General features: G+C 34.2%; 3 protein-coding genes across 3 annotated transcripts; 1 reads left to right on the forward strand and 2 right to left on the reverse strand.

The window, feature by feature from the left end:
- The first annotated feature begins 4,206 nt into the window (after nucleotides 1-4,206).
- On the forward strand, nucleotides 4,207-9,160 carry LOC129749203 (uncharacterized). Its single transcript, XM_055744131.1, has 7 exons — nucleotides 4,207-4,307; nucleotides 4,369-4,536; nucleotides 4,596-5,281; nucleotides 5,437-5,583; nucleotides 5,640-8,512; nucleotides 8,569-8,758; nucleotides 8,818-9,160. The coding sequence occupies exons 1-7, from the start codon at nucleotides 4,289-4,291 to the stop codon at nucleotides 9,109-9,111; spliced, it is 4,377 nt and encodes a 1,458-aa protein (XP_055600106.1). The 5' UTR covers nucleotides 4,207-4,288; the 3' UTR covers nucleotides 9,112-9,160.
- On the reverse strand, nucleotides 9,155-10,731 carry LOC129749204 (zinc carboxypeptidase-like). The gene is made up of 5 exons (XM_055744133.1): nucleotides 10,544-10,731; nucleotides 10,348-10,484; nucleotides 9,806-10,278; nucleotides 9,454-9,744; nucleotides 9,155-9,376 (listed from the first exon to the last, which is right to left on the reverse strand). Exons 1-5 carry the CDS (start codon nucleotides 10,703-10,705, stop codon nucleotides 9,174-9,176), a joined length of 1,266 nt encoding a protein of 421 aa, XP_055600108.1. The 5' UTR covers nucleotides 10,706-10,731; the 3' UTR covers nucleotides 9,155-9,173.
- A 6,806-nt stretch (nucleotides 10,732-17,537) lies between these two features.
- On the reverse strand, nucleotides 17,538-19,265 carry LOC129748579 (zinc carboxypeptidase-like). The gene is made up of 5 exons (XM_055743236.1): nucleotides 18,952-19,265; nucleotides 18,760-18,896; nucleotides 18,235-18,704; nucleotides 17,884-18,174; nucleotides 17,538-17,816 (listed from the first exon to the last, which is right to left on the reverse strand). The coding sequence occupies exons 1-5, from the start codon at nucleotides 19,108-19,110 to the stop codon at nucleotides 17,602-17,604; spliced, it is 1,272 nt and encodes a 423-aa protein (XP_055599211.1). The 5' UTR covers nucleotides 19,111-19,265; the 3' UTR covers nucleotides 17,538-17,601.
- Between the last annotated feature and the right edge of the window lie 43 nt (nucleotides 19,266-19,308).

The raw sequence follows: 19,308 nt of genomic DNA on the forward strand, positions 1-19,308 counted from the left end.
AAAAATGACAAAAATGACAAAAATGACAAAAATGACAAAAATGACAAAAATGACAAAAATGACAAAAATGACAAAAATGACAAAAATGACAAAAATGACAAAAATGACAAAAATGACAAAAATGACAAAAATGACAAAAATGACAAAAATGACAAAAATGACAAAAATGACAAAAATGACAAAAATGACAAAAATGACAAAAATGACAAAAATGACAAAAATGACAAAAATGACAAAAATGACAAAAATGACAAAAATGACAAAAATGACAAAAATGACAAAAATGACAAAAATGACAAAAATGACAAAAATGACAAAAATGACAAAAATGACAAAAATGACAAAAATGACAAAAATGACAGAAATGACAAAAATGACAAAAATGACAAAAATGACAAAAATGACAAAAATGACAAAAATTACAAAAATGACAAAAATTAAAAAAATGACAAAAATGACAAAAATGACAAAAATGACAAAAATGACAAAAATGACAAAAATGACAAAAATGACAAAAATGACAAAAATGACAAAAATGACAAAAATGACAAAAATGACAAAAATGACAAAAATTACAAAAATGACAAAAATTAAAAAAATGACAAAAATGACAAAAATGACAAAAATGACAAAAATGACAAAAATGACAAAAATGACAGAAATGACAAAAATGACAAAAATGACAAAAATGACAAAAATGACAAAAATGACAAAAATGACAAAAATGACAAAAATGACAAAAATGACAAAAATGACAAAAATTAAAAAAATGACAAAAATGACAAAAATGACAAAAATGACAAAAATGACAAAAATGACAAAAATGACAAAAATGACAGAAATGACAAAAATGACAAAAATGACAGAAATGACAAAAATGACAAAAACTAAAAAAATTACAAAAATGAAAAAATGACAAAAATGACAAAAATGATAAAAATGACAAAAATGACAAAAATGACAAAAATGAAAAAAATGACAAAAATGACAAAAATGACAAAAATGACAAAAATGACAAAAATGACAAAAATGACAAAAATGACAAAAATGACAAAAATGACAAAAATGACAAAAATGACAAAAATGACAAAAATGACAAAAATGACAAAAATGACAAAAATGACAAAAATGACAAAAATGACAAAAATGACAAAAACGACAAAAATGACAAAAATGACAAAAATGACAAAAATGACAAAAATGACAAAAATGACAAAAATGACAAAAATGACAAAAATGACAAAAATGACAAAAATGACAAAAATGAAAAAAATGACAAAAATGACAAAAATGACAAAAATGACAAAAATGACAAAACTGACAAAAATGACAAAAATGACAAAAATGACAAAAATGACAAAAATGACAAAAATGACAAAAATGACAAAAATGACAAAAATGACAAAAATGACAAAAATGACAAAAATGACAAAAATGACAAAAATGACAAAAATGACAAAAATGACAAAAATGACAAAAATGACAAAAATGACAAAAATGACAAAAATGACAAAAATGACAAAAATGACAAAAATGACAAAAATGACAAAAATGACAAAAATTACAAAAATGACAAAAATGACAAAAATGATAAAAATGACAAAAATGACAAAAATGACAAAAATGACAAAAATGACAAAAATGACAAAAATGACAAAAATGACAAAAATTACAAAAATTACAAAAATGACAAAAATTAAAAAAATGACAAAAATGACAAAAATGACAAAAATGACAGAAATGACAAAAATGACAAAAATTAAAAAAATTACAAAAATGAAAAAAATGACAAAAATGACAAAAATGATAAAAATGACAAAAATGACAAAAATGACAAAAATGACAAAAATGACAAAAATGAAAAAAATGACAAAAATGACAAAAATGGCAAAAATGACAAAAATGACAAAAATGACAAAAATGACAAAAATGACAAAAATGACAAAAATGACAAAAATGACAAAAATGACAAAAATGACAAAAATGACAAAAATGACAAAAATGACAAAAATGACAAAAATGACAAAAATGACAAAAATGACAAAAATGACAAAAATGACAAAAATGACAAAAATGACAAAAATGACAAAAATGACAAAAATGACAAAAATGACAAAAATGACAAAAATGACAAAAATGACAAAAATGACAAAAATGACAAAAATGACAAAAATGACAAAAATGACAAAAATGACAAAAATGACAAAAATGACAAAAATGACAAAAATGACAAAAATGACAAAAATGACAAAAATGACAAAAATGACAAAAATGACAAAAATGACAAAAATGACAAAAATGACAAAAATGACAAAAATGACAAAAATGACAAAAATGACAAAAATGACAAAAATGACAAAAATGACAAAAATGACAAAAATGACAAAAATGACAAAAATGACAAAAATGACAAAAATGACAAAAATGACAAAAATGACAAAAATGACAAAAATGACAAAAATGACAAAAATGACAAAAATGACAAAAATGACAAAAATGACAAAAATGACAAAAATTACAAAAATTACAAAAATGACAAAAATGATAAAAATGATAAAAATGACAAAAATTACAAAAATGACAAAAATGACAAAAATGACAAAAATGACAAAAATGACAAAAATGACAAAAATGACAAAAATTACAAAAATTACAAAAATGACAAAAATTAAAAAAATGACAAAAATGACAAAAATGACAAAAATGACAAAAATGACAGAAATGACAAAAATGACAAAAATTAAAAAAATTACAAAAATGAAAAAAATGACAAAAATGACAAAAATGATAAAAATGACAAAAATGACAAAAATGACAAAAATGACAAAAATGACAAAAATGACAAAAATGACAAAAATTACAAAAATGACAAAAATGACAAAAATGACAAAAATGACAAAAATGACAAAAATGACAAAAATGACAAAAACGACAAAAATTACAAAAATTACAAAAATTACAAAAATCACAAAAATCACAAAAGTGACAAAAATGACAAAAATGACAAAAATGACAAAAATGACAAAAATGACAAAAATGACAAAAATGACAAAAATGATAAAAATGACAAAAATGACAAAAATGACAAAAATGACAAAAATGACAAAAATGACAAAAATGACAAAAATGACAAAAATGACAAAAATGACAAAAATGACAAAAATGACAAAAATGACAAAAATGACAAAAATGACAAAAATGACAAAAATGACAAAAATGACAAAAATGACAAAAATGACAAAAATGACAAAAATGACAAAAATGACAAAAATGACAAAAATGACAAAAATGACAAAAATGACAAAAATGACAAAAATGACAAAAATGACAAAAATGACAAAAATGACAAAAATGACAAAAATGACAAAAATGACAAAAATGACAAAAATGACAAAAATGACAAATATGACAAAAATGACAAAAATGACAAAAATGACAAAAATGACAAAAATGACAAAAATGACAAAAATGACAAAAATGACAAAAATGACAAAAATGACAAAAATGACAAAAATGACAAAAATGACAAAAATGACAAAAATGACAAAAATGACAAAAATGACAAAAATGACAAAAATGACAAAAATGACAAAAATGACAAAAATGACAAAAATGACAAAAATGACAAAAATGACAAAAATGACAAAAATGACAAAAATGACAAAAATGACAAAAATGACAAAAATGACAAAAATGACAAAATTGGCAAAAATGACAAAATTGGCAAAAATGACAAAATTGGCAAAAATGACAAAATTGGCAAAAATGACAAAAATGACAAAAAAATTACAAAAATGACAAAATAGCAATCATGAAAAAACAAGACCTAAGGTTACAAGATATAAGGTTTTACAATACAATGTCAGAATCTTCGTGTCGGCATGTAAATATTGAAAAGGGAAATTATTTAAAAAATCTCAATTTGTAGTCTTTAATTTAACGCAATTGTATCGAAGAAGTAAAATTATCGGACACCAGTCTACCAAACCAGCTTCACGTTTCACTAGCAATCATTCATAAGTTGGTAAGTTCACTGCATCCTAGGTGTTGCGATTACTCCTTCAATCACACGAAAGCATCCGCAAAAAGTGTGCTGATTACAGTTGCATACGATTGGTTCCGAAATTTCGTGCAACAAGATGACCCGTAGCTTGAAATCAATCACCTTTCCGGGATGTCGATAAGAGGTCGGTCCGTCCATTTAAAAGAAGCTGCTCCAGGTGGAACCGGTAGCAGTTTCTGGCGATCAGGTGCCCAATTCTCAATCCTGGCGAAAGTGCGAAGTGCGATGAAGTTGTGGGTTTGTTGTAAGTTTGATGGCGAAGTTACTTGAATAAGGAAGTGATTATAAATTTTTGGATTTTTCAGTGCTCGCCTTCGTGGCAGTTGTGAATTCGGTTCCCAGCAAGAGCTATTTCTACGGCTCCGATAGTGAAGAATATGTTTACCATTACAAATTGGATGTGAGAACCGGAGTTGTCGAGACCAGCACAGGATCTCAGTACGAAGTGAAAGCCGATATTCATGTCAGACCAGGTGCGAATTTGTAACACATTATTGAAAATAATATCCCTAAACTTATGTTGTTCGTATAGATACTTCTGGAAATGGCACATTTGTATATTTGGTCGATCCCATGGTTTACGTGTACACCGGACCATTGTATCCCATTGGTGAAATTCATGGCAAGGAACCTCATCCGAAAACTTTTGTTCCCATAGTAAAGGAAGCTGAAGTTTTCAAACTACCGTTCTACGTCACTTACGACAAGTATGGAATGGTCCATGAAGTTTTTACTACGCCCGATGACACACAGTGGAGTATCAATATCAAGAAAGGAATTGCAGCATCTCTCCAGCTTCCCTCGGATAAAGTTCCAACATCCAAATACGTAAAACCTGTGGTGTTTTCATTTGTAGAAGAGAGTGTGTACGGCAAAGTTAATGTGACTTACGATGTTGTTACCGATGATGAGCACATTGTCGTGAAGAAGATGCCAGACTTTGTCAGCTTCGAGCACATGCCGTATTATCACTACAGTAACGTAGAAGTAGATGAAGTTCACGATCATTTTTCAGTTTGGAACGCAACGTATCCAGAAAGCACCTATTTCCTAGTAAGCAAAAAAGATGGCTTCAAGGCACATAAATTCTACACCATTAGCACTAAGACTGTGCAACCATCAATGACCGAAGGACAGACGCAATTCGTTTCCAGTCACCAGTCTTTTGAGTACGCTACAGTTGCTCCACCAACTCCGATGGAATTTGCCAAATTCGTTGTAAGTACGAATGAACTTTTGAGGATGGAGGATTTTTTCGAAATTTTAAAACCAAATTTTCATGTTCGACTGTTCTTTGAAGTAAACCGCTGGTGTTCCGAAGAATCCATCGCCTCCATTTTTTCTGATAATCCATATGCTTCCTACATTTTTAGGTCTACAACCCAGTTGAGTACGTTTCTTCGAACATGGAATACAGCTCATATTTCCCATGCCTGTCAGTGTTCCCGCACATTGTTGATGTATCCGTTTATGCACCGAAAATCCTGGCTATGCTTTACGAAGCCGTTGAATACCTCCAGGTACGAACATGATTTCGATATTTTTTCCTTCAAATCAGACCATTTTTTCCCACTAGGAAAATCCCATCACTAAAACGGAAACCGATACTAAGCACGGATTGACTGTAACTCGCATAGTCGAAACCTTCAAGCCGTTCAGCGTTGAAAATTATGAACATTTCTACACTTATATCACCAAAAATACGACTCCCAAAGATTTGGCTGCTCTTGACGTCTTCTACAAAGTACTACCAATGGTAGGAACGAAGAATTCAGCTGTCTTCATTAAAAATGTCATCAAGGCCCATAAGGTTAAGGATTTCGTTGCCTCAGTAATGCTATTCTCTGTGGGACTCAACGTACGTGTTCCCACTGCGGAATTGTTGAAGGAGTTGGAAGATTTCTACCACTTCGAAGATGACGTGAAACCGGAAGTTGCTCACGCTGCCATACTTACCTTCGGCTCACTGGTGTACAAAACTTTCGTTCATGATGTCCATTCCGCCGAGCTGCAGAAATATGTTAAGATTTATTACAAAAAATTCAAAGAATCGAAATCGTTCGAGGAACAATTGGTATGGATGCATGGCCTTATGAACATCCAGGTTGGATCCGTCTATGAGTTAATTGCTCCAATTGTAAAAGGAGAACAAGTTCTGGAGCTTCCGTTTGATCGTCATCTGCGTGTGCATGCCATCTACTCACTGGAAAAGATTCTATCGCACGACTACGATCTACTGTTTGAAACGGTTTATCCAGTATTTGTTAACGAAACTCTTACAACCGAACTACGCGTAGCCGCATTGAAGGTGCTGCTGTCCACTAAACATGTTAAGTACTTCGGAAAGCTTGCATCACACATGAAAACTGAGAAAAATCCACAAGTTTATTCATTTTTCTTTACCACCGTCGAATCTATGGTCGAATCAACTATTCACCATGATAAAGATTTCTACTATTACGTCAAGCAAATGTTTAAATTTTTCAAGCACTACGATAGCTCAGTGGAAACCAAAGCCTTCTATTACGATTACGTCGATAAGAAACATTTATACGGAGCCTCCATCTATGGTAACCTGGTAGCCGATGATAAACACAACAAAGTCAACCAATTCTTCATCAACTTCAGTCCGTACGTCATGGATCGTTCAGTTGATCTTTACTCCGTGTATGTCAAGTTCGAAGGAATAGAAAACCCGCTCACCATGCTTTGGCCCAAATTGTTCAATGTTGAACCTAAGACTGTCAAGGAACCAATCTTCAAACAACACGAAAAAGAAACTGTACACGTAGAATTCACTCTGGTTGCGAACGGAAAGGTCGTTTACACCAAATATTTCGACGAGGAATCAATCAAACAATTCTACACGCATACTTATCTATCGATTCTTACTACAATGAAATATCAATTCACATTCATCATGAATCTGGCTGACGTTGAAGTGTATTCCCCGACCTTGGATGGAGTGCAAACCAAGGTTGACTTCGAGCTACCTCTGGTGTCCCAGTTCAAGTATGACGTTGTCACACCCACAAGCAAAAATGCCAACGAAGTCACTTTTTCAGTACACAGCTTCTTCCGCTTATGGATGCACGGTTTCCATGGAATCTCCGTTTATAATCCATTCGGCGTCACCTGGCATGGCGCTCGAAGAGTTTATGCATTCGACTTTACCGTTCCGTTCAACTTTGATGTTGTTTTCAACTTCCAACAGAACTCGTTTAAGTTTGTTTGGACCAAGAGTACAAACGAAGTCCATAATGTTGTTGGATTCAAAACTCACGTCAAGACACAAGTTTATGCTAAACCAGACACTGAAGTAGACTTCATGAAGAGCACTTGCCCCGAATGTCTTCACTACCTGACTACATTCGTTGCTCCAGTAAACAAGAAGAAAGATCTAGTACTCTATGAGACCCACTCCAAAACATCCGGACTTCACTTCTACCTGTCTGTTTACGATATTGAAGTTTTGCCTCATGTGAAACACTTCAAAACGCTCTCCGACCTTTTCACAAACGATATTTTCTATGAGCTCCCCAATACGTCATTCTTCAAATTCATGATGACCTACTACACCTGGTTCTATACGCATTTCTTCCCCCCTCAATATTCAAGCTACGGAGTTGTTGGCTTCGTTGATCCCTGTAAAGTATACCCCTTCCATAAGGCTGAATTTACGTTTAAAGTCAACACTGAAGCCATAACCCATGAAATGTGGGCGACTCCAAACTACCACCAATACGTCAAAGTATCGGCGGTTTTCAAAAACGAAAGCGAAGTCGAAGTAAATCACTGGGACGTGAATGTGCATTTTACTCATGAATACGGAATTTACTTCAAAACTTTCAACGTCTACGTTACCCATAAAACTCCTGGAGAGAAAAACATGAACATTTGCTTCGACTACACCAAGAACGTTCATGCCGATTCGGTAGATGGAAAGTTCACATATTCTCATGGTTACTCTTACGATCACAAGTGTGTTAAGGATGAAATGGTTGTGTCAGCACAATTCACCGGCAGCTACTCCGATGCACAGAAGAACTTCACTAAGAGCCCCGTTTACTCGTACAAAGAATGTGTCAAACATTACGCCGATAGCCATACTCCCATTCCCATGGCGTACGACTGCGCTGATGCACACACAACCGTTCGGAAGTATGTCTACACCGTGGATTATGAACACGTGCTTCCGGTGTACCTGAGCTTTGTCAAACCGTTCTGGTTCTGGATTCAGCAGGTTTTCCCTGTCTATTACGATGCGGATGCCCATCATCATGTACCAACTGGCAGTTTCGTCGTCGATGTTGAGTATCCAATGTGGTGGGAAGAACACCCCGTTGTGGATATGGTTGTCACTTCTCCGGAAGAAAGCTTTGTCTTCGAACACGTTCCCTATTACGATTGGTTCTGGTCGTTCCAACCGGATAGCGTTCTTTTCACGAGGTAAATTTCACTATTTTTTTAAGTTTTCAAAGCTTAATTAACGATCCTTCGTTTAGATATTTCGATTTCATGAAAACTGTCGGATACACAACCGAGTGTGTGGTGAATCCGGCTTTCAACTACACCGGATACCACTACGATGTCAGCAAGACGCCTGTTTACAGCGAATGGACTCTTTACGCAGCGGATCATCCGAGCAGCTACAGCTGGGCTGTCTACGTTCAGAAAACTGAGAAGAACTACGTCGTACGTCGTAAAATGTCTAACAAATGAACTCAAAACTAATGTTGTGGTTCTAATTCCAGGCTCTCAAATTCGTCATTAATGGTCACGAAGTAGTAGTCCAGCCCATTGTTGAAAAGTCCGTCGAGTACACCGGAGTCACCAAATACACCTTCACAGTTGACAGCCAAATCCTGGAGGTCATGAATGATGTGGTCGTTCCGGGTGTGTATCCATTCAAGTACTTCCAGGTAGACAACAGTGTGGTTTTCGTTGTTCCAAGTGTATCGCTTTATGTGGTATACGATGGACACCAAGTCGTTTTCGAAACGGTGAAAATGGACCACACTCACTACTATGGACAGTGTTTCGCTTAGGAAGCAACAGGCTGATGTGAAGCAAAATATAAACCAAAGTTAATTGTTATCTTGTTATTCGTTTATTGAACTGTGAAATAACCCAATTCACGTGCTTTCTTCAAAAACGCTACCAAAGAATCGAGAACCTCGATCGAGTTTGGAATGATCTGTTCGGCCGGAAGCAGAAAACCGTAATTGCCAGTATCACGGAACTCATAGGAAGCCGCTATGGGGACATTGTGTTCACCCAGCGCCCAGTCTCTGGTTGATCCGGATGCGATATCTAAATACGAATTAGAAGTTTGTTTGTTAGTTGATAAGCATCTAATACACGTAATACATTATCAACAAAATACTTACACAATACATCTGCCGTATTTCCCACCGTATATTGTGTTCCGAATCTTTTATATAGAGCTATGGCTGCAGCTTCTGCCATTTCCATCCAATCGTAAAACCTATCTACCTTATCGGCGTTTTGATAACCGAACGGTAGAAGTATCAATTGACTGTACGAGTGGAACGACAGATAAAAGTGAATCTTCTCCTTATGAAGCTCGAAGTAGTCCATCAACACTTTGGTTTCAATTTCCGAGGCCGGTTCAGGTCCCGCGTACGTATCGGTGCAAGGATTCGATGAAGAACCACCATCTAGAATATTCCAAACTCATAGTTAGAAACATGACCGTTAAAAATAAAACCATGGAAGTACCCATCCAGTGATGAGGGAAATTCCGGTTCATATCCGCACCATAGCACAATAGACTATGAGGGTAGCGAGTTTTCCTCCACATTCGGTTTTCTTCTTTGGTATAATTAAGGCCATCAGGATTAACGACCGGAAGAATATACCAGTCGTAGTTCTGAGCGATGTTCACAATCTCTGGATCCGAAGAGGTTAGCAGCTCATTCAACAACCAGGTTGTTGTGGCCGAGGTGATCCACTCGCGAGCGTGAATGTTCGATTCCAGGAAAATTCCCGGATTTCCTGCCTTATGAGATAGCTTAACAGCACGAATGTCGCGCCCTTCGTAAGACTTTCCAACGGTTTCCACCGAAAGGATTTGCGAATATTGCTGAACCATCGTATCAATCCAACCGTACATTTCATCCAAAGTGTAGTAATCCGTCCAATCCAATGTGGCAGCTCTGAACGCTTTTCGTGGCCTTTCATTATCTATTAAGCTAGAATGCAATGCAATAGAATTAAAAAATACTATCTTTTATGTAACACACTTCAAAACGGAATCTCACTTTTGCACATTTTCAATCTTCAAGGCAATCGCCATATCCAAACGACTTGCCAGCTCCTCAAAACCACGTACTTTCTTCGGTGAGATCATAATATCAACTTTCATTCCTGTTTGAACTGGAGGTTCCCAAAAATTGTACTAAAAGTTTATCTGTATCGGATTTAAACATGTCTTTCAAAAACAACGTTGAATATTACCTCTTGGGGAAACTGTTCCAGAAGTTGCAAAGCTTGTAGTTGATTTTCATTATCGATATTTACAGTGTACACGCGATGGTTATCGAAACGCAGCGGTTCTGCTGCGACTATCGAAAACCGTAAGACTATCGACAAAAATGCGACCACCTTTAAGAGCACCATGATTGCTTCTTATTGTATCAAGTGCAGCCACTCAACGACTAAAGTTCGAGACACCATTATTGCTTGATTTTATAGATAGACAGACGGACAAGTCAAGCGGTTGAGCCTTCTACATTCTATATTTCTTATCATACCGGAGATTATTATTGGTGCAGCGTCAAAAAGTTTACGAGATTTTGAACATAAGGGACTTTTTCTTATTATCTGACAATTTGTGCCGGAGGATGAAACTTGAAGTCAGTTTTGCTGCAAACACTCTACAAAACACGAAAAAATAGTGTTTTGATAAGTTCTTTTGTACCCATGATTTTAGAAGCACACGCCAGCTGTACATGTGAGTGCAGTTGACCATTGTTTGTTTTCGACGCAAAAAAAAGATATATTACCATTATTTCCTTCATGACCCCTAAAGAAGTTGTGATCTTTTATGTTTTCAAATAAAAATTGAACCATAAATTGAACTATGCAAAGGTATTTTTTATTTCAGAATATTCGGTGATTAAGGCGTTACTTTTAGACACCATTTAAAGCTTATTTGCAATTTTTCATATTAAAGACCATTACTTTAAATTTTACAATTCATTTGGAAAGCTGATAACATTCAATGCGTTTTGATGTGCAATTTTATGATTTCCGTTGAAAAACAACAATCCGTGCCGAAAAAATGAATAAAATTTTCAATTTTTGGGGAGATCTGAAAATCCGTCAGTTAATAAAAGAAAATCCCCCATACTAAAACAAAATAACGCTGTTTCGTACTTTGTTGAACTCATAAAAAACTATTGATGGATGGGCACAATAAAAAAAAATTTTTTTTGCCTAAAACTGAAAATCAGTAACTTTAGGGGCATAATGAGAACCCCCACTGGGGCAGTATAAGCACCATTAATCGGTGCACGATGAGCATTTTCTGCAGCAGAATTTAGCAGCCAATTCAACTCGATGAAGTTATGAATGAAATCTGACGATTTGGCCTATTGATTAGTTGTTGAAGAGCTAATCATAAGACTCGAGTTCGATTCCTGGTCGAAGTGATAGTTTTTTTTTCATTTAGCATTCATGATCGATGTATTTTGCACTCAACGGTTAGTCTTAGATCCATCAAACAAAGCAATAACAAAATAATATATGTCTGTTTGTAGAAAACAAACAATTCACGCACACTCAACATTATGTTTCTGGTGCTTTGTTTGGCGGATGATTTTTACAAGCCGTATAATGCAACAATCTAAATTCTAAATAATTGATCATGAATGGCAAATAAAAAAAAATCGCCTCTATAAGGAATCGAACTTAACCAGGAACGCACTTGAGTCTTTTTTTTACCTTTCCGACAACTTACTAATAGGCGAAATCGTTAAAAATAAACTAGTCAACCAGGGCCGTAGGAAAAACCGACTCATGGGGGGGGGGTTGGTTTGGTGACTGCCCAACAACGCACGAAAAAAAAATTAAACAAATTATATTTGTAACGAGGTAATCATATATTTAATCATTCATTTTAAGTACTTAATATTAGTTTTCGTATTAAATCGTAACTTTACAAAAATTTTCCTTAGGCTAAAGGGTGAGCTAATTTTTTTAATAAAACCTTTATTGTGGTTTTCTTTCATTGATATTTTTCGGTGATTTACGATGATAAATATAACTGCTGTATTTTACCCAAACACATAAAACCTTTAGAAACAAAATATGGAATTTGCTTTCATCGATGGTTACATTTTTTGAGTTTGTTTAAGGTTCTGATAGATCAAAGCTATTTGATTTGAGCATAAAATAAGTTCTTTTGATATGCTCAAATCAAACAAGCCCAATTTTCCAAACTCTTTAGCAAATTAAAGACCTTTGATGAAAATGAATAAAATTTTCAAAAAGAAAACAATAAGAGTTAAAAAAAAAACCTCGGATCAAATTTGACGCGTACATGAACTAAATTTATGATTTTAGTTTGAAATTTGGCTTTTAAAAAACTGCAATATTAATAATGTTGAACAATTCACCGAGAAAATTTAGAAATTTGTGCAGAATTTTTAAGTAAATATCAGGTACAACATGTAACACGTCTTTAACAGGAAATATGTTTCATAAATAATCAATTCCATAAGGAAAATCCTGTGGATGATTTTGAAAAAATATAATTTGGGATATATTGCATAAAACAAAAGCTAGAAAATTAACTCAAATTCCACATTATATCTGTAGTAATTTTCAGCTCAATTGTGTGTACAAACTTATATGATTAAAAAATTTGAAATCCGGAAATTGACAAGCAAATTTTTGAATTCATTTGCTCCTTAATTCCTCAAAAACTTTATGTTGAATTAAAAATTCATTCACAAGCTATAACTTTTTTTGAATCTGAATTCTGAACTTGAATTAAAAAATTGAACTTTGAATCTGTTTCCGAATCTCTATACAATTTCTGAAATGTACAAAAAAAACGATTCCGAATCTTCATTCCAGAGCAAAATTTTATGAGCAAAGTTTTAGAGCCCTCATTATTTTTTTTAAATCTTAACCTTTTAATTTTAATTCATTTTTTTTCAATAATTTTTGTTTAACCTGTTTTATGAATCTGAATTGGAATGTGGATTTCAAATGATGAATCTGAATATTTTTTTTTTCAAATTCGGATCGCCACTCAGAAGCTTTAGATAAATATTTGAATTTTGTGTAACAATAAAGTTATAGAACTTTGAATTTGAATATAAAACTAAATTCTTCTTTTTTTCAATATTCGTTAAACTATAATAGAAACATTGAAAATGCATATGATTTTAGAAAATCATGGATCAAATTTGATATGAAAAGCAAAACCGAATTTAGACCAGGATTTCAAAGCAGCTTCATTTCTAATTTCTTATGATTATTCGAACTGAAAATTAAGAATCCTAAATTTAATTCAGAATCAGAAATACGAAAATACGTTGAAATACAGTTTCGGTTATAAGAATATGACCTCCAAAATAAGTTTAATTTAAAAATTTAATATTCAGACCTAAATTTCTATGATAAGGTTGCCAGATTGCCCGGTTTAAAACGGGTTAGCCAGAATCAGAAATACGACAATATGTTGAAATACAGTTTCGGTTATGAGAATATACACCTCCAAAATAAATTTAATTTAAAATTTAATATTCAGACCTGAATTTCTATGATAAGGTTGCCAGATTTCCCGGTTTAACCGGACTAACCAGGATATTTAATATAAAATTTGGGAAAATTTCGGTCTGACCCGGTTGCCCAAATTTCATAGGAAAAGCACGGATTTGGACCGGGTTTGATCTCATTCTCATTCTTGAATCAAACTTTAAAAACAAATTGTGTTGTAAATTTTTGTTTTATTTATGCGTCCAAAATTTTTGGAGAAAGTTAAAAAAAATTTCACGAAAGGTTTTGAGCAATTCTTAGGTTTTGACCAAAATTGCCTGAATTTCGGTCAACAGTTTTGAAATCAAATACCCGGATTTTTTCAGGTTTGTATGTTAAACAGCTCTGATTTGTCTGGCTCGGATACGTGCTGAAAAAAATCTAACAACCTTATTCTATGAACAAATGAGGAAATTTTGATAAACAGTAGGTAGGTAGTAGAATTTTGAACCATGAATGGGTTTCTGAGGTTTTGGCATTAGTTTTTAGTCTGGATTGTTACTCTTGAATATCTTTTCTCTATTATCATAATTTTATTCTGAATTTAAAATTGTGAGTGTAGAGTAGAATACCTTGCTTGTTTTTTTGGACCCTCATAAAGGGGGTCCTACGGCCATGAGTCAAGCTGTAGCTCTATAATCCAGTAAACTTCATCGAGATAAATTTGCTGATAGATTCTACGGCAGAAAATGCTCATCGTGCCCCGATCACTGGTGCTCTATACGCCCGGGGTCAACAAGTTGAAGTAAAAACGTGTTTTAAAAATGATAACATAAACAAATTAAAAATGCAATGATGGTGAAAATTGGGGAACAATGTGTACATCATGTTGCAGTGCGTATCTTATAGATCAAGATAATTTAACGATCATGAGAGTCATTTTCTGGTGCTCAAAAATTATAATATTTATTTATTTTATTTATTGGTCACTGTCTACGGCAATTTAATGTCATACAGACTGATTACTTAATCTTATCTTAAAACTATCTTTACTTACATTGAAATCAAAATATACATACACTTGGTTGAACAATTTACAAGATATGTCAAACGGGTTATAAAATTCGTTCCTACCATAGTTGTTCAATCTCATAGGCTCAAAACCCCGTAAGGAACGAGAAGGTACATGAAACGGTATCATTTCCACGAGGCTAGCACTATCAATATTACCGGATATGACGTCGAATATAAACAGACGACGAAGTAGTGTAACACGTGAACCAATCGGTTCGATGTTTAAAATTCCACATCGAGCATGGTAATGTGGTAGGCGTTGAGGTTCGTTCCATGGTAGGTTAGGCAGTGCGTATCTCAGGAATCGCTTTTGAACTGACTCGAGTAGCTTCAATCCTCCGATCGTGTTTGGTGCCCAGACTTGAATATTGTACTCCAATCCACAGCGAACAAGCGAGCAATATAAAGCTTTGAGAGTTGTAGTGTCACTGAATCCTTTGGTATTCCTGACAAAAAATCCTAGGACTGTTTTTGCTTTTGCCACCGTTACAGCTAAATGTTCCTTGAATGATAACGACTTATTTCCGTCAATTGAGAACCAAGTTGTTTTTTTTTAAATATTTCTGTAAATATGATAAGGAGATTTCTTTTTTACGGAAAAATTAATACTATAGGGACTACCAAATTGTTCCTTGTGAAAATTTATTTCAGAAAATTTGTATTTTCGTGGAAATGAGGAGTGCTTACTATGCCCCGAGTGCTCGTTATGCCCTTGTCTCCTCTACAGTCCGAGATATTTGAATGTAAGTGCAATTTCTTTTACTTATTTTCCTATGTTTTGGAGCATAACTTAAAAACTGTTCTACTGAGATTTTTTGAATTTATTTTCGGATTCAGTGCCGATTTCACATTAAAAATTAAGTTGGTCGATTCACGATTTTTTATTAAATTTTGTGAACAAGTTAAATGTACGGGATTTGATTGCATTTTGTATGAGATTGTATTGCAAAAATAGGAGAAATCGTTGAACGCATTTATTTTATCGTAATGTTAAAACTTGATAGGTTGATTGAGATGTGTTGAAATTAATTTGTTCGAGTTTTTTTGTTGTTGTAATTATATTGATTTTTTTTACCTCTTTCCTACTCCCCCTCCTCCAAATGAAAGATATTTCCAAATCTAGCTTTTTCGTTTTTCTAATCCGATGAAAATTCCTGCTTATTTTCTATGGGAGTTCCCCATGTGCAGGGGAATTATATACTACCGTTTAAACCATACATTTTATTTCTTTAAAAAAAAAAAAAAAAAAAAAAAAAAAAAAAAAAAAAAAAAAAAAAAAAAAAAAAAAAAAAAAAAAAAAAAAACCACTTAGGCTGGAACAAGTATCAATTTCTTCTTTTGTCACCCCCCCCCCCCCTTCGAAAATTCCAAAAACCCGAAGGGGGGAAAAAATAAGGTTCGTAGAAATTTATGTAAATTTCGTTAAAAATCCGATACATGAAAGATTACAAGACCAAAAAAACAAATTTAAGATGATGGGAGTTTTTAAACCTTTTATTTTTTTGATCTGATTGAATTATTCGATAAAGAAATTACTTGATTTATAAGTTTTGTGCAACGATATAGTATGCAATTTTGTTGCATACGAGCTTCCGTGCCATTTATTCCAATTTATTTGTTTTTCGCATTATTTTTTATTGTCCCCCCCTCGCGATGTTCCAACTCTGAGTGACAAAAGAAGGATTTGAAATTTGTTCCAGCCTTATTGTGGAAAAGCAAACTCTGAACCAATTTTTATAGAAATAACCTATAAATCATTCGAGTTGTGTCATTTTTTATGTTGATTTTTTAGACGAAATTCATCAAGGATAGTCGGCTTTTGAAAGTCGTTTGAATAGGACATGGTTTACGGCTTGAATTGTTATAATAAACCTAGACAATATTCAAATGTGTTTAAGCAAAAGTTTATCTATTGGGTCCCTATAGTGTATAAGATACTTTTCATGATCTCTTTCTAATATTGTGCAAATAGAGTTTCTTTCATATATCATGTGCATTGTATAAATTTTCTCAAAAAAAAAAAACCTAGAAAACTCCCCTTGTTTGTGCATCAATGAGGAAAATTCCAATTTGATGGAATGTAATATTATCTACGAAGCTTTAAGGCACCAATCCTTAGAAGGCTTTTTAGGTTTACCGGGCTGTTGTGTAAGACTGAGATGGATTGAGCATACGCTGCGAAAAGATGAGAACGAGATTTGCAGAGGGGTGCTTGAATGGAATCCAGAAAGACATCGAAGAAGAGGCAAACCGGAGCATTGACGCGGTACCATTAAGTAAGTACTGAAGTACATTGTTTTATGAAAGAAATTATCCTATGGATGCTATCCGGGCTATTTCATCAGAAAACTTTGTCAAATCCGGGCATTGGTATCCAAAATTTTCAACTTAAAATCTAGACAAATTTAGAAGGTGCAGGTTTTTTATAAATAGAAGTTGTTCAAAATATAAATACATTTTTACCGGATAAAAATTATTATAATTCGGCTAAAATTTTTGTTTGTTTCATCAAATATCAAATGTTTAATATCCGGCAAGTCTGGGTAAAACCGTACGATCATGCAAGCTCACTAAAGAATCGTTGCATATTTAATAACGTATCTGACCATGTAAAAATGTTACATATGTGCATTTAAATAAATGAAAATTTTTTTGTAAAAAAAAAAGGTATTGTTCATCAAAAAAACTTCGTTTATTTAGTATATAATCGATCATTATAAGGTTCCACTCAATCAAGCGACAACGTCGCGTCGCGGGAAATAACCTAGCTCCTTGGCTTTTGCCATCCAGGCCACCAGGGAATCGAGCACCTCTTCAGCGTTTTCGATGATTTGAGTTGCCGGAAGCACAAATCCATAATAGCCGGTATCACGGAACTCGTACGTCACCCCAATCGGGATTCCCTCTTGGCCATGAGCCCAATCCGGAGACGATCCCGAGGCAACATCTGTACAAAAGTGACGGAAAAGTTTAGTTGTATTTCCCATCGAAAGGCTTCTTATGCTTATACTCACACAATACATCAGCAGTTGTTCCAAAGGTGTATTGAGTGCCGTGTTTTCGCACCGCAGCTTGGGCAGCTGCTTCAGCTATCTGCATCCAATCGTAGTAGTTTTCGGAGTAATCGGCACCCTGATGACCATATGGAAGCAACATGTATTGCCCATACGAGTGGAAGGACATGTAAAAGTCGATTTGCGACTTATACTTCCTCAAAAGTGCCATAACATTTTGAGTTTCAATTTCGGAACCGGCAGAGGGTCCAGCAAAAAGGTCTGAGCAGGGATTAACAGATGCACCTCCCTCTGAAAGATAATAAAAACATTGAAAAGGGAGAATTTCAAAAATTGTTTGTTTGCCTTTACCCATCCAATGTCCTGGGAAGTTCCTGTTCATGTCTACGCCCTGGCAGAGGATAGTTTGACGGGATCGGTTCTTTCTCCACAGGCGATTAGTTTCTTTGGTGTAGTGTAAGCCATCTGGATTTATCACTGGAAGAATGTACCAGTCGTATTCCGTTGCTAGCTGAACGACCTCCGGATCAGTTGAGGTTAGCAGTTGGTTCAGGATCCAGGTGGTTGTAGCGGATGTAATCCATTCACGTGCATGGATGTTAGACTCCAGGAATATTCCAGGGTTTCCAGGTTGCTTTGACAAAATGATAGCCTTCATTTCTCGCTTTTCAAAGGATTCTCCATAGGATTCAATGCGAAGGTATTCTGGGTACTGTTCTACTAGCTCATCCATCCAGGCGTACATTTCTTCCAGAGTGTGGTAGTCTTCCCAGTCGAATCCCTCGCGTTTCCTCTTTAGCGGACGTTCATTATCGATAAGTCTGGAATAAAATTAGGCAGTAAATATTTTACTTCGTCAAACTTCATGTTACTCACTCTTGAAAATTGGCAATCTTCAGAGAACTTTCCATATCCAAATGGTTGGTAAAATTTTCAAAATCGGCATATTTGTGCGGTGGTACCAAGATGGATACTTTCATGTTTGATCGCATTGGAGATTCCAGGAAGTAGTACTAGAATTAAAAGATGCATCTTTATTCCATCCAAGCTTTTAGTTTCCATACCTACTCCGTTAGGACTTTCTTCCAAAGTTTGCAAAGCGCGGAGCTGTTCTTCATTTTGAATGTTCACTTCGTAGGATCGATAGTTATCAAATCGTAGTTTTTCACCGTTTACAGTATAGAACGCGGCCAAGAGGCCTAAAACCACACAAATTTTGAACATCATGTTGACCAACCGGCGTACACCGTCTAAATATGAACAATCGTAATCCGGGTGATACGATTTATAGACCCCGAATTGGTACGATTAGTTCCTATGAATGATTGATGCACAGATAGCCAGCAGTAAAATTTCGACGTTTTCTATTCAATAGGGTTATCTCGCTGCTTCTTCGATTGATACTGAAGTTAAGCGCCAAAGATT

The sequence above is a fragment of the Uranotaenia lowii genome, chromosome 2 (assembly GCF_029784155.1).
Source record: "Uranotaenia lowii strain MFRU-FL chromosome 2, ASM2978415v1, whole genome shotgun sequence".
NCBI classification, from domain to species: Eukaryota; Metazoa; Arthropoda; class Insecta; order Diptera; family Culicidae; genus Uranotaenia; species Uranotaenia lowii.

Coding starts and splice junctions, on each gene's coding strand:
- LOC129748579 (XM_055743236.1), bottom strand. CDS start 19,110: ATGATGTTCAAAATTTGTGTGGTTTTAGGCCTCTTGGCCGCGTTCTAT. Junction 18,175..18,234: donor CTTCCCAGGACATTGGATGG/GTAAAGGCAAAC, acceptor ATTATCTTTCAG/AGGGAGGTGCATCTGTTAAT. Junction 17,817..17,883: donor AACAACTGCTGATGTATTGT/GTGAGTATAAGC, acceptor ACTTTTGTACAG/ATGTTGCCTCGGGATCGTCT.
- LOC129749204 (XM_055744133.1), bottom strand. CDS start 10,705: ATGGTGCTCTTAAAGGTGGTCGCATTTTTGTCGATAGTCTTACGGTTT. Junction 10,279..10,347: donor AAGATTGAAAATGTGCAAAA/GTGAGATTCCGT, acceptor ATTGCATTCTAG/CTTAATAGATAATGAAAGGC. Junction 9,745..9,805: donor TTTCCCTCATCACTGGATGG/GTACTTCCATGG, acceptor GGAATATTCTAG/ATGGTGGTTCTTCATCGAAT.
- LOC129749203 (XM_055744131.1), top strand. Junction 5,282..5,436: donor TGGAATTTGCCAAATTCGTT/GTAAGTACGAAT, acceptor CTACATTTTTAG/GTCTACAACCCAGTTGAGTA. Junction 5,584..5,639: donor AAGCCGTTGAATACCTCCAG/GTACGAACATGA, acceptor TTTTCCCACTAG/GAAAATCCCATCACTAAAAC.